The following is a 14530-nucleotide window of genomic DNA, read 5'->3' as shown; positions in this document are numbered from 1 at the left end:
AATGTAATAAAGGTCCCTAATCAGTTGACTTCAAGTTAATCAGAAGAGATTATCTCAGGTGGGCCTGACCTAATTAGGATAACTCATTAAAACCATGTCTATAGGACAGAGAAGGCAGAAATCAGAGAGAGGCCTCTCTCTGTCTGCCTCTGCAATAGGAAAGCAGACAGGCATGGGAGGAGGTTGCTAAGTCCCCTACTGTGAAGGAGTTCCAGAGGTAAGGGGCATGAATGGAAGGGCCTGTTGGATTCCAATTTGGACAGATTCTAGAATCTTTTGTTGGAGGAGGCTCCATTTAATGTGGGCTGATTTGCAAGTGACAGCATACACGGCCTTATGTAAAATTTGTAAATGAGGAATATGTTCCCTCTAGAACCCAAATGCCTAAAAGAGATTGGGGGTGCTGAGAGTTTATTGACCCAGCTGTTTCTTGACAGTGTAAGGGATTGAGCAGCCCTTGGCTTACCAAATAATTTTCGAGAATGTATCCAAGATGGGGGAGTCTTGCACTATGTGTAGGGCAATGACCCACCCTTTTTATGAGCTCCTTTGTATTTGTGTGCTCTGAACGAGTGTGTCATATGAATCTCCTTAGAGGGGGATGTTACAATATAGTGTCATACCTGTGCTTCTGGAGAAAGGTAGATGCAAATAGGATTGACCTGCAAAGGCTGTGTGTGGTGGCAAGGCTGCCGGAGTACCCCATGCATTATGTAGCAAAGGTTATCACGTCCCTTTAGAGGTGAAGGCAAACTGCAGCTGAGAGGCTGACAAAAGAGGCACTGAGCAGAAGATAATGACCAAATCCAGCATAGCGAAATATTTACCAATTTCTATATTTCAATAATATTGTGTATGGGGGTGGTGCTTAGTGGGTGGAACCGCAGAATTAAAAGTGCAGGAATCAGGCACCATTTATTCTTTCCAGGATTAAGAGCAGACCAAATTGAGCTATTAAATGGAGAAGCCATAAGAATAATCACCCTCTCATTTGATACATCTTGTGTCATGGGTTTTAATCCTTGAAGTCCCTAGGAGTAAGGGTGTTACTGGGAGTAAGGTCCATGGAGCCTAATTTTTTTATGATAATTTGTAAGTGGCAAAGACTTTATTTAATTTTAATTTATTACTCATTGTATGAGAGCACCCATGCCCACTATGGGATATTTTAAGGAAATTGGTGTTTTGAGCATGGGGAAATTTCAATACTTAAGGTGAGGCATACCTGTTTGTAATCTCTTTATGTTCAAGAGCTCCCCTAAAATTATGGGGGGTACTTTGTTTAATTTTAGTAGGATCACCAGGAATTCAGAACCTATCCTAGAGAGAGGTGCAGGAGTCAATACTAGACCTTTTATCAGAATTTTTGCTTAAAACATTACACTAAAACATAGATAAATTTTAGTTTTCCAGTTGGATCAAACTGTGGATCTCTGTTTCAATTTTTGTTTCCCTTCCTGTACTCAGGATCTTTTTTTTCTTCCTACCTTCCCTTCTTTTTTGGAGGGTACTTCAGGGTAGTCCCTCTCTACCCTACCCTATTTCTGAGTTGTTTTCTCCAGAGAGCCTCAAATGAGTGTTTTCAGGGTTAGGGCATTCCCTGTGGCACTGGTTGCTTTATAGGGTTGAAGCCTGGCCTTAAGTTGGGTTTGAATTAACCTCTTTGTTGTGTGCAGATGCCATGGCTGTTTCTTTCTGTAGCCCTAAATTGCTGAAAGGGGAAGTCTCTAAAGGTGGAATGGCCATGAAATGACATGTTGGCGACTTTTCCTTTGAAATAGATATGGCTTCAACACAAATTTATAAAGATCGTGTGGAGGAGCTCTACACATCCTTCACTCAGTTTCCCTTAATGGTTACATCTTAAATAATTGTACATCAATATCAAAGAATGGGATCTGATATTGGTGGAATGCGTGTTTATAGCTGTCATTTACAGCATGTGTAGATTCACTAACCAGCATTCACCATCAGGAGCACAAGACTATTCCATATCCACAGAGACCTGCTTCCAACCACCCCCATAGTCACACCACAACCCTCACCTAGCACCCCAGCCACCGGTGACCACTAATCTGATTCCATCTCTATAATTTGTCATTTTGAGAATTACATACAAATGGAGTCATACATTATGTAACCTTTTGTGATTGGGTTTTTCACTTGTGATTTCCTGGGCATTCATCCATGTTGTCATATGTATCGATAGTTCATTCCTTCCTATTGCTGAGTAGCATTCCATCAGACTATATGTATCCCAGTTTGTCTAATCATTCACTCATTGAACGATATATTTCCAACTAGGCTAAGTTGGTTTATGAATAAACCTGCTAAGAGCATCGGTGTATGTGTTTTTGTGTGAACCTGACTTTTCATTTTTCTAGAATAGATGCTCCATTGCAGTTGCTGAGTCTTAAGGTAATTGCGTGTTTAGTTTTATAGGAAACTGACAAACCATTTTCCAAAGTGTCTGTAAAATTTTACACTCTGACCAGCAATAAACCAGTGACCCAGTTTCTCCATATCCTCCCAGTGACTATCTTTTGTATTATGTTGGTGCACAAGTCATTACTTTTAATGGCAAAAACTGCAATGACTTTTGCACCAACCGAATAATTTTGTAAAGTGTCTAAAATATTCTTTCAAGTACACATGAAAATCTTAAAACAATTGTTGCTTCAGAGACTAGGAACTGGATTTGGGGAGTTAAAACAGAAGGAGAGATATGCTTTTTAAACTATTCTTTTTTGTTTCAGTTGAAATGTATACTATGTATACTATATGCACATAGTATTTATTCCACATAAATTATTATTTTACAAAAAGCTGTGACTGCTTTATAAAGTGTGCCACACTTTCGAATTCTTAGAAACTCCTGATAGACAAGAATCCTGTTTCATCCCCTGATGTATCCTAGGTGCCTAGAACAGTGTTATACACTTAGTATTGTAGTATACTTGTACACATTTAAGAATAACCAGTCAGTCCTTGATCATGAGTTCCAGTTAGGAGGAAACTTCATTCTAATATCACATGTTGTCATTGCTCACCTAGAGACACACACACTCTTATCCTTCTCATCCCTGACCCAGTGAAGGGACCTTCTAATTCCTCACAAGCAGTCAGGGGATTCCAGACCAACACAGAATCTTTTTTTTTTTTTTTTTTTTTTTTAGAGACACCTAGGCTGCAGTGCAGTGGTGTGCAATCTCAGCTTACTGCAACCTCTGCCTCCTGGGTTCAAGCGATTCTCCTGTGTCAGCCTCCTGAGTAACTGGTATTACAAGCGCATGCCACTACACCTGGCTACTTTTTGTATTTTTAGTAGAGATGGGGTTTCACCATATGGGCCAGGCTGGTCTTGAACTCCTGACCTCAAGTGATCCAACTGCTTCAGCCTCCCAAAGTGCTAGGATTACAGACGTGAGCCACTACGCCTGACCCAGCACATAATCTTAACTTGACTAATAAAAACAGGACCGCTCATGTGTAGAATGCTTAGTATGAATGAGTCACTTTGAAATTCTACAAACATTTTAGTTTTTGATAATTTAAAAACTTTTATTAAAAGTAAGACTGAATGGAGCTTGTGATTATAATATAGTGTGGACTAGAGTACACTGCAACAATTACTCATTGAAATAACAAAGTAAATAGTGGTGATTGTTATTAATTTGAAAGCTTTGTGTGAACACTTTCCAAAATAAAAAGCAAATGCTTTACAGATCACTTCCCAAAACTGTTGCTAAAGCTGATTCCATTTTTGGAAGCCCTTAGATGAGCGTGGTGTGTGTGACTTAGACATTTTACCATCTGGAGGAATGCAAAACAATCCAAATTCTTTATAAAAAAGATTGTTTGTTCTTAAAATATAAAATATATTAGGACGATATGTGCAGTAATAAAGATCACAAATATATAAGCTTTTCCTTATTCATTCTTTAAGGCTGCTTTAAATATTTCTGCTGTTGAATTTTCTTAAAGTTTAAAGCCACAGCAGCAATTGTTAACGTCAGCACACTAGTTGTTCTTCCCTTCTACCTTTCTATAACAAGCAAACTTCTTTAGCAGGCATTTAGTAGACTTTCACCACCACCCCCCTGCCCCCGTACCCCCCGCCTCCTCTGCTGGCTCTTTCTTTACAGGAGAGCAAGTGAGATTACCTGCCTTCCCTGGAGTCCCAGGTGGAATGTTCTCTGTCCTGACACTCCTGTGAAATGAGAGTATGATGAGACTGGAATCCAGCTGAGAATCTGGCACATGGGAGATAGGCAAGAAATCATCATTGCATAAATAAAACAGACAGCCCCCTGGGACATCAGCACACATCTCCTTTCTCCAATCATGTAATGCTTCCCTTTCCTCCCTTCCTTCTCTCTCTTTCTTTTTCTTTCTTTTCTCCTTCCTTCCTTTTCCTTCCTTCCTTCCTCTCTCTCTTTCTTTCTTCTTTCTTTCTTTCTTTCTTCTTCTTCTTCTTTCTTTCTTTCTTTCTTTCTTTCTTCTCCCCTCCCCTCCCCTCCCCTTCCCTTCCCTTCCTTCTTTTGAGATAGGGTCTTGCTTTGTTACCCAGGCTGAACTAAAGTGCAGTGGTGTTATCTAGCTCACTGCAGCCTCTACACCTGGCCTCACCCTCTCAAGTAGTTGGGACCACAGGTGCCACCAAACCTGGCTGATTTCTTTTTTGTATTTTTTACAGAGATGATATTTCTCTACGTTGCCCAGGCTGGTCTCATCTCAAACTCCTCAAGCTACAGTGATCCTCCCACCTCCACCTCCCAGCATACTGGGATTATAAGTGTGAGACACGTGATGGCCCATATTATTCTATTTCAGAATGTGTTTCTTAGGCCTTCTGTGTTCATTTTCAAAGCCATGATGACACGCAGAATGACAGAAGAAAATATACATTATTATCAGGTAAGCATAAACACAATATACATTTTATATGAATGGAGATAAATTGAAAAAAATATCATTTTTAAGATTGCATTTATCTTTAATGGAAGTTATGAATGAATTATGACCTAAAAAAATAAAGAGGACGTTTTAATTTAAAATTAACAGCTGTCTGTAATTATTAACACTTAAGGATGTGAAAGAAAACTACCTACAAAACTTGATAGTCTTTCTGAACTCCAACTTTTCCTACAATGTGTGAACTTGATTGCTTATGTATATTCAACTTCTAACCTTTCCTGATTTGAAATAACCTCACTATTTTACATGATTTTTGTTTCCAGAATCACTCACTTGCTCTCCCAGGTCATTGTGCATTTTTCCACACCAAAATTACCACCATAGCTTAACAGAAGCAGCTTGTTCCCAGACTTTGGGCAGAGGGACAGTGGCAGTTTTGCCCATAGGCAGTGTAAAGAAACGTTATTCTCTGTACCGGAAACAAATCTCCAGAAGCTCTCATTGAAGAATGAGATTCCTAGCCCTCAACTCAAGGACTATGGGTGTGGGATTTCTGGAGAGGGAGCCCTGCTATCTGCACTTTCTCAAACTCCCCACACGAGTCTTAGACACATAATTTGTGAGAATTTAAAGGCTGCAGATTTGCCAAAATAAATTGCTGCTTGTTTGGACAGCAAATAAGGTGCTTATGGAGTTTTACACTGCTGTAATACACTTCTAGCCTTTCTCGCTGCCTTACCATGTTTTAACTATTTAACATTAGAGAAGTCATTATTGCTATCTGAAGAAATATGAGGTATGCTTCACCCAAATGCTATGAATAACTAATTAGAATGATTAGCTGGAGAGCGATTTGACTCTCTGCAATTTAACATGTTCTAGAATTTTGAAAAAGGAAAGCATATGGAATAGTGTTTAAAAAATGTTTCCAGAAAGAAAATACTTGTTTATTGATTTGGAATTAATAGGCCAGTTACAGATTTGTTAAACTTTTAAATATGTGTAAGAGTAATTAATTCACCTCCACAGATCCCATTTCTTATTCCAGTCCTACACTGCTCCTTTAAATGAGGCCTACCTCGCTTTCAATTCAAAACCCTTACTCCTGTAGAGTCCAGAATTCAGGACCAGTTGAGATCTTACATTCACCATCAAACAGACTCAAATATGCTCCTAACTCAGGGACTGCCATGAACACCAGTCAAACATATCAAGGTAAAAGGATGTCTTTTGCACAATAGAGAGAAAACAATACAGTCTTCTTCCAGAATATTAAGCTGCATCAGCAGCGGTTAACAGAAGATAAGTGGATATGTGAAATCCATCTAGGATAAAAAAGAACAAAGTAAAATGATGAGTTTACGAGTTTTATCTGTCTTCCTTTTTCATGGTGAAATTTAGCTTGAAATCTGAAGATAAGCAGCTCTCTAAATATGCTTCTTAAGATTGAACAGATATTTCCAAAGGTAGTTTATTTGAAAATAAAATGTTAGTCATTCTTCCCTGAAAAAGAATTTTAAAACACTAACCTTTGTAGTGTATTGACATACAAATCATCCTTCCAATAACTTCTTTCATTAATTCAAAAACCTCTGCTAAGCATGAGAAAAGGATAAAATATTCATTAAGCTTAAGTTTCAGTTGGCTGTTAATCAAATAATTACTAGAATGCAAAGGATTTAATATATTTGGGGTTTATAATTTGGAGGCAAACAAACTCCAATACACCTAACTAAAAATAATGAAGCAAAACTTGTATGGTCTAACCCTCTGAGTCAGATAAAACCATAACAGAAATATGTTTTTTTCTGAATAAATGAAATAAATACTTGGTTATAATGAATTTAATTTAAAGGTATTTAAAAGTTGAGTAAAAGTTGTTTGAAGATGTATTAGAAACACATCGTAAGCTTTTTTCTTAGCCTTTTGAGAACCGAGTGATTTGACTATAATGGAGAAAACTTTTCAGACCCCAGAACTGAAATACATTCTTTCTGCATTATTGTGTAAGGAAGGTGATAGTGTAGCTCTCCCTTTTTTCTAGTCCTTTGATATAAAATTTTTCTAGAAATATAGTTTGTCAAAAAGAAACTAGAGACAAATCTTTAATAGCAGTGCACTTACTCACTTGGTGTGAGGGGTAGAAAGGAAATGATAGGGTAGAACTTACCTTGTTAGTTTAGAGAATTATTTCAAGGACTAGAGACACCTGAGCGCATGCCCCACTGGACTTGGATTACTTTGTATGCATGCTACTGTGCAGTGTTATTGGGGACAATTTATAGATTACCCTGAGGGACTTGAAGAAGAAAGGGCATAGTCCCCATACCCTGCCATTTCTCAGTGTGAGTGTAGTTGGAAACAAAAGCTGTTGACAATTTGACCTCCACATGGAAAATGCAAAATTCTTCCAAAGCCATTGCCTCTTGACAGCAGTGTAACGAGAGACGATATACACAATGCAGAGCATAGCAAGCCCCACTGGCTATTTTCTCTGCCCAGAGTACTTCTCACAAAACTGGTCACTTCTCCTCCTTCAGGACTCCACCCCAAAGCCAGCTTCTCACTGAGTCCTTTCCTAACTTCACCAATCAAAGTTGCCCTCCCTCTACCTCCACCCTATCTCATCACTCTCCCACAAAACACTTCATTTCCTTTACAGCACGTATCACTATTAGAAAACATTTTCTTCATTTCTTTATTGATTTAGTGTTTCCTCCTTCCCGCTGAAAAGTAATGCTTCTTGAGGTTGTGACCAGTCCTCGCTAAAGAACTATTGCCCTTCCTTTGCAAATATTTATTGCATGTCAGAGGCTGGGTACACAATGTTCAGGAAAGCAGACATGACCCTTGATCTTACCTTCTTGTAGTTTATAGTGTAATGGATGAAACCTATATTAATCAAATAACTAAACAAACAATTGTAAAATTACATCTGTGATCAGTGCTGGGAAGGAGAGAGACATGCACTAGCTGAGTGGATAATGGAAAATCTAATTGAGTCAGGGAGGTCAGAAAGTTTCTCAGTGGAAATGACTTTAGAGCTACGGTTTCAAAGATAAGTAGACATTAAGTGAGGAGATTCTAAGCTGAGGGAAATGGAAAGACCCTGGGGCAACAGGGAAAAATGATGTACATAAGGGACTGCGGGAAGGCAGATGCAGCTGAAACACAGGAAGCTGTGGGGAGCAGGCTGCAGGGATGGATCATAGGGGTCACCAGGGGCTGGACCAGAGCTGGGACTGGTGAGCTGTGACTTTACCCCTAATTTATTAGGAGCGATTGAGTCTTCTGTGTGTGCAAATGTGGGAGGGTGTGTGTGTGTGTGTGAATGTTCACAGGGGAGTATAATCAGGTTGTAAATTCTAAAGATGGTTATGGTTATTCTGTAGAGGACAGTTGACTGGAGAGAGATAAAAATAGTGTAAGTGGACCACTTAGGAGGTCATGGCAGTACCCCAGGGACAAATGATGGACATTTGAATTCAGGTAGTGCACTTGGGAAAGAAAGTAAGTAAGTAGACCCCAGAAACATTAAAGATATACAATTGAAAGGACTTGATGTTAGATTGCATAGGAAAGAAAACAGGACAACTTGCTACTTACTTGAGTTGATTAATGCTGCCATCATTATCTGAAAGCAAAGATACTACAAGGAGATATGGTGGGGTATAGAGATCATGAACTTGGCTTTGACGTGTTAGGTTAGAAGATTTTATAGGGAGGTTGAATAAATTATGACTTGCTACACTTCTTGAATTTCTATGAGTTAGAGTTTTAGCCCTATTCAATTCAACCTGGCCAATTACTTTCACTCTTTAAAATAATTTTGTTTATCATCTTTCTTTAATAGCCAAATGGAAGCCTGCAGTTTTGTTTTCTACAACTTTAAATTCTACATATTGTGTGAAGCACCAAGAAGGCCTAAACACCAACTCAAGAACTTTTACGGTAGTGAGAATTGAGGGATGGGCTGTTGGTGGTTTTATCTGTAAAGAATATAAAATCAGTAACTTGAAACCTGAGATCAAAACCATATATCAAAAAAAAATAGCGGAATACCAACACACAGTTTTATAGAACCTGAGCCTAAATTATCAAAATCTTACTGCATTTAATACAGACATCCAAGTCCAGTCAAATAACATTTCGTAATATCAGGTTAGAATGTTCACAGCACATTGCAAGTCATCTGGATTGATGTCACCTCCCCAACACACTTGGCCTTCACTATTGATTGTCTACCCAACAAGCAACAGAGCCAGACAGGAGATATTTTATCTAAAATAAAGCAAAATTATGCTGAGATCTATTTGTGATGTACTTTTTAAAGGCAGTGCAAAAATGTCTTCTGATACATCGAGAAAGATTATCTGGAATTAACCAGAAGATATTTTGTTCCTTTTTTTTATTTCTATTATTTTAATTTTGTAGAAACTCTGGGATAGTATGCAGAAATTCTTTCCATTTTTAAATCATTTTGTGAGTTCATCTTAATGTTACTTTCTGGAAAGATTTCTTCTTTTTTTAACATATCTATCTATCTATTTCATCTATCTATCTTCACATATGTGTGTGTAACCACTCTAAAATATTTAATTACTATATATGTTCAGAGTTTTGACTTAAAATTTTATGTAAAATTCCATTACTTTAAATAGTAATAACTTTCAGAAAGAGCAACACTAGTCTAAACTATTATAAAAGCTGTAATTTTTACAAATACATAAGCCCTCCCAAATAAGATAATTTAACAAATGGTATTTTTCTCAGTAAACAAAATAAATGCCAACTTGCTAAACTATTTTGCAAAATTCATCAAGTAACCTAAACAAGCAATCTGTTCATACATATATCAAGTAGTTAAGAAAAAAAAGAATTTGCTGATGATATTAAAGTAGAAACAGGACCTTTCCACAGCTTATCATTTTTTTCATAATATTTTTCTCTCACTTAAAAAACTCCATTTTTAATTACTATGATTTAATTTGAACCAAAATCAAGTAAATATATGTATACTCCTAAAATTTAATCCTCTTCTAGAAATAGAGAAAATGTGTTCATGCTGGCAGCCACCAGGAAAACCATCACATGTAGACGGTGATGTGGATCAAAGGGATGTTTGAGTCCTTTCATTAACAGCTATGTGATAAAGGGACACAAGCTTGAAGAAATGCCTTTCCCATTCAGAACAGGTAAATGATCTGTCTGCAATATCTGTCACTGCCAGTGGCCAGCCTGGATGCTCTGTCATGGTTATGTGGTTGGGCAGGAAGACCATCCTACTAAGGGTTATGTGTGCTTCACTGGATTTTTAAGTCAGCATTGGCCCCATGACTGTAGTGATGTCTACCTCTAAGTGAGTGAGTATCCCTGGTATCTAAGTCTTACATCTTATACTGAAAACTACTTGCAAGCAATACACAGAAACTTATCAATTGAAACTTATTAAGTATTATCTACCCAATATTCAAAGAAGAGAGAGCTGTTCTACTCAATGTAGGGAATATACTTATGCAGAAAATTTCAGTGCCTTTTTATATTAACATTTATTATTTTCTAATTACGCACAATACTTGTCATATTAGAAAAATTTGGAGATATGGAAAAATATATTAAAAAGAGAATGAAAAACGCCCATAATCCCATCTCCAGAAATAGCCCTGTCAGCATTTTGGTACAGTTCCTTCCAGTCTATCTTTATGCATATGTAACTTTTTAATACAACTACGATTGTACCATATATGGTGTATTATGCTAATTTTTAATGCCATAATATAATTTTCCATGTTATTAAATATTATTTAAAGTCATAAATTTTAAAGTCTATACAATGACCAATTGATTAGCTCTAATATACTTAATGATACATATGCTATTTCCAACCTTCATTCTTTTAAAAAAATTGAATTTTTACAATTATTTTCTAAAATTTCGAATTCAATGCCCTTTAAACCATTATGTGAAACATTGACAAGTCAGTTTTAAGGCATAATAAATAAATCACTCAACAGACAGAAAAAGAGTCTAACTTAAGTTTTTTTAATAAAAATGATATAAGTAATGAAAGAGCTACTTTATGTAAGTCACAACATTTGAAGACATATTACTTTAAAAGGGTGTCTTGTTTCTAAAGGCACACTTTTCAAAGATGCACTAGGTAGCAAGTGCCACTTCCAGCGATAGTCTTTGTGTTGAGAAAAATGCCTAAACTTTTGTTATATCAGTGGCTGCTGTGATCTTGTCTCATAAATGAGATCTCAGGCACATTTTTGTCTTCTTACAATGGAGAAGAGTCCTGGAATAGCTGGGGCGCTGAAGGGGAGCCGTTCATGTATGGACCACTGCAGCAGGCAGAGGATCTTGATTGTCAGAATCAACTGTTCATGCTACATAAGGCAGGCAACCGTTACCAACATGTTCATCAAATGGCAGTGCAAAGACGATCAGCTACAAAGTGCTCATCTGTAATCTGGGTTGACTTTATAGTAGTCAGAGAGGAGGGGATAAATAAATTAAATACTCTCCAGATAATTCAAATGAATAAACTTGATAAAGAGTGTCAAGAAAACATCTTTCCAACAATCAACCTTGCATTGGCTTTTAAAAATACTTTAAATAATGATTCTAATTTTAAATAATGATTCTAAATTTGTCTTAGAAAATTCATCAGAATCACTATATTTCAACATTGGCATCTATGAATCCCTTTATTATAGGTTCTTTCTATTCCATTTAGTTACTAGGCATTCAAATGTCTAAAATCCAAAATAAGTAGTTTAAATATATTAAATTACAACTGTGCTAGTCAGTGTGTTTGAGTTCAAAATGTCTGAAAACAACTGCACACAAACTCCCAATTCAACATGTCTAGTAATTTGCACCACACAGAAGCTAATCAAAATCAGCAGTGTTATCCTAAGGTTATTTAAGACAACAACTAGACAATGGTTATTCTTTTCCTGAAGGTATGAGCAAAACAAATTTAGACCCTTTCCTCTGATTCTCAGTCCATCCCCCGCCAAACAATGACACAGTTTGGCATATGACTTCTCCACCACTCTTGAGTGATTGAACTGGAAAGGGTGCTATGATCTTCCTGACAGCGACCTGCAAGGAGGGAGCTGTGTTAGTGCCACCCTCAACCCTCAGGTGCGCTTCATAGGCAAGGCTCACTGCTCTCAAGAGACAACTATGTACCCTAAGTGAGTAGCATAACACATACCATATGCATTATTTCATTCACTAAGTAAGAACTGCCCTTACCAGAGAAGGCTAAAACTCACCCAGTAGCAGACAGATCTTTTATTCTCACATTTGAAAGCACAGGTTCAGAATGGAAAAACGATTTAAACCACCAGGTGGATTCTGCCACTTCAGGCAACCCTATTAAATAAAATTCATGTTACTCCTTATCAAACAAACTTGAGATTCAAAATAAAAAGAAATAATAAGGATGACACTGAAAGAAATAACTAAGTACCTTGCTGTGGTTTGTCGTCATCTATGAAGTTAACAGAATCAGAGCTAGTTAAAGAACTAACTGAAGAAACACTGGACTCTGTAGGAAACAAATGATATTAAACAAATAAATAACTGGCAACCAGACAAGCAAATTCGCATCATTTATATACAAACTGTCAAGTAGCATGGTTTGAAATCATTTATTCCTGGCTTGTGAATTCATGAATTGAAAAACTGATCAAATTACCGATCAACAGAAAGCTGCTATATTAAGAAATACTATGTTCTACTGATAAGATATACTCATTTCCAAGGCAGGAAACTCACTCTCTCCTTGGATATCAATGTTGAATTTAAAATGTATTATAAATGTTTTCAGATTCAAAAACTAAGAAAGAACAAGACCAAGAATAAATATTGTTGTACTACATTAGAAATATTACATATATGTATATTTAAAGTTCTACAGAAGTCATCAAATCTAGAAATTAAGGAATTATTTGGAAAGAACAAACATTTTGTCTTATTAGGCTTGTATTTAAAACCTATGTCTCTTATAAGATCAGAATATAAAAGTAACTCCTGTGGATAAATAACACCAAGTAAATGAGCATAAACTTTTGTAAAATGAATAAATCAGTAGTTGTCTCTAACACTTACACTACAAACAACCCTTGAAAGAAGAGTTTTCTATGTGTTGTTGCCATAGATACTTGTAATAACTACTAATTTGGTTCTGAAATGCTTATTTTATTTTATGAAATTTCTCAATCTTCTCTAAGAAGCTACAATTTTCTATTTGGCCATGAATATGAACAGATGGATAGATTAATAAAAATAAAACTGGCCAGATAGAAGTTGGCCTATTATCCATAGCAGAAGATGGAAATTAGAAAATTTCTGAAGCAAAGTCATGCTATCTTTTCTTTTCTAAGGAGTTGAATAATACTTTATTTATGAAAAATTATCAGTTTTTAGTGAATCTTACAGAATTCAAGGTACATAAAATTAAAATGTACTAATGAAACATAAGCCGATGTTCACTGATTTTTAAGTGTCAATGGCTTCATCGATACAGCGTAGGTAGAACAAAGAAGTGCCTGTCAGCACTGGATCAGAGAAGTCCCTGAGGCCTCCTGCTTTCTTCATTGTCACCAATAGTTCTCTCCCTTAAGTTCTGATGGTAACATGATACCTGTGTTAACAATATCCCACAAACATCACCTCAAATCATATTATCTAGGGACGTCTCTATGATGATGCAACTTACTTCGATAATACTGATTTCTGGCTAGAAGGCAACCAATGGAAGGTACGGATGCCATGGCTTTACCCGTGAGAAAGCACCCAAGAAGCTGTGAGCATCAATCTGAAACAGCGACAGAGAAAAGAGACATTGATATGAATAACAGGGAGTTTCCTTTTCTTTTTTCCACGTGACTGTTACAAAGTATTATCATTTACCATGTAATAAATATATGATAAAAGGAATTTAAATGTTTACACAAAAGTTCAACCAAATATACTGCAATAAAAAGATGCAATTAAGTAGTACATTTAGGTGAAAAAGAAAAACTATACATCCAACTATACACAATGCACAGAACTTACTCCATCTAAAACAGACCTAAAGGTCAGAGAAGTGTTAACTCAGCCATGAGGTAGTCACTCACCGATTTGTTTTCTCCAGTTCGTTCTTTTAAAATAAACGTGGTTCTAAAGTTTCTTCAGAAAATACATGCTTTGAAAGAACCAGTTCTTAGGGATTGAAGAGAGGCTGCACCACATACGCAGGGCCAGTGGTAGGTCCGTGATGGGGGACCCCTGAGCACACCTTATATTTAGAAGCCCCAGGCTGGCTGGAACCTGAGCTGTGGGTGACTCGGAGTGAGGTGGGCACACAGCCAGTCAGAGGCAGCAAGCAAGCACTCTCTGCACGTCTGCCCTCCAGCCTGCCAAAGGCCCTCCGAACGCAGCAGCCTGCCAAGTTTGGCTGCAGTCAGCAGGGAAGGACTTGGCCCAATGCTCTTTTGGACTCAGCCTCTTTAATATCACAACCACTGGTGACTACAGAGAGGGAGGCGATACACAAGTGTCTCCTCAGCCTTAGATACAATCACACACTCCACCTGCAGCACCACGCTGGGCA

General features: G+C 37.2%; 1 protein-coding gene across 2 annotated transcripts; it reads right to left on the bottom strand.

Moving 5' to 3' along the window:
* Window positions 1–10938: 10938 nt before the first annotated feature.
* On the bottom strand, window positions 10939–14215 carry PPDPFL (pancreatic progenitor cell differentiation and proliferation factor like). 2 transcript variants are annotated; one of them, XM_001147617.5, is made up of 5 exons: window positions 14055–14215; window positions 13652–13750; window positions 12401–12478; window positions 12204–12303; window positions 10939–11306 (listed from the first exon to the last, which is right to left on the bottom strand). In XM_001147617.5, the coding sequence occupies exons 2-5, from the start codon at window positions 13704–13706 to the stop codon at window positions 11294–11296; spliced, it is 246 nt and encodes an 81-aa protein (XP_001147617.1). In that variant the 5' UTR covers window positions 13707–13750; window positions 14055–14215; the 3' UTR covers window positions 10939–11293. The 2 variants fall into 2 exon arrangements, with proteins under 2 accessions (XP_001147617.1, XP_009453580.1); XM_009455305.4 differs by having other exon boundaries at window positions 10939–11398; window positions 14055–14214.
* Between the last annotated feature and the right edge of the window lie 315 nt (window positions 14216–14530).

This window comes from Pan troglodytes, chromosome 7, assembly GCF_028858775.2.
Source record: "Pan troglodytes isolate AG18354 chromosome 7, NHGRI_mPanTro3-v2.0_pri, whole genome shotgun sequence".
In the NCBI taxonomy this organism is placed as follows: Eukaryota; Metazoa; Chordata; class Mammalia; order Primates; family Hominidae; genus Pan; species Pan troglodytes.
The sequence above is the reverse complement of the archived record's forward strand: the minus strand, read 5'-3'. Positions and strand labels throughout refer to the sequence as shown.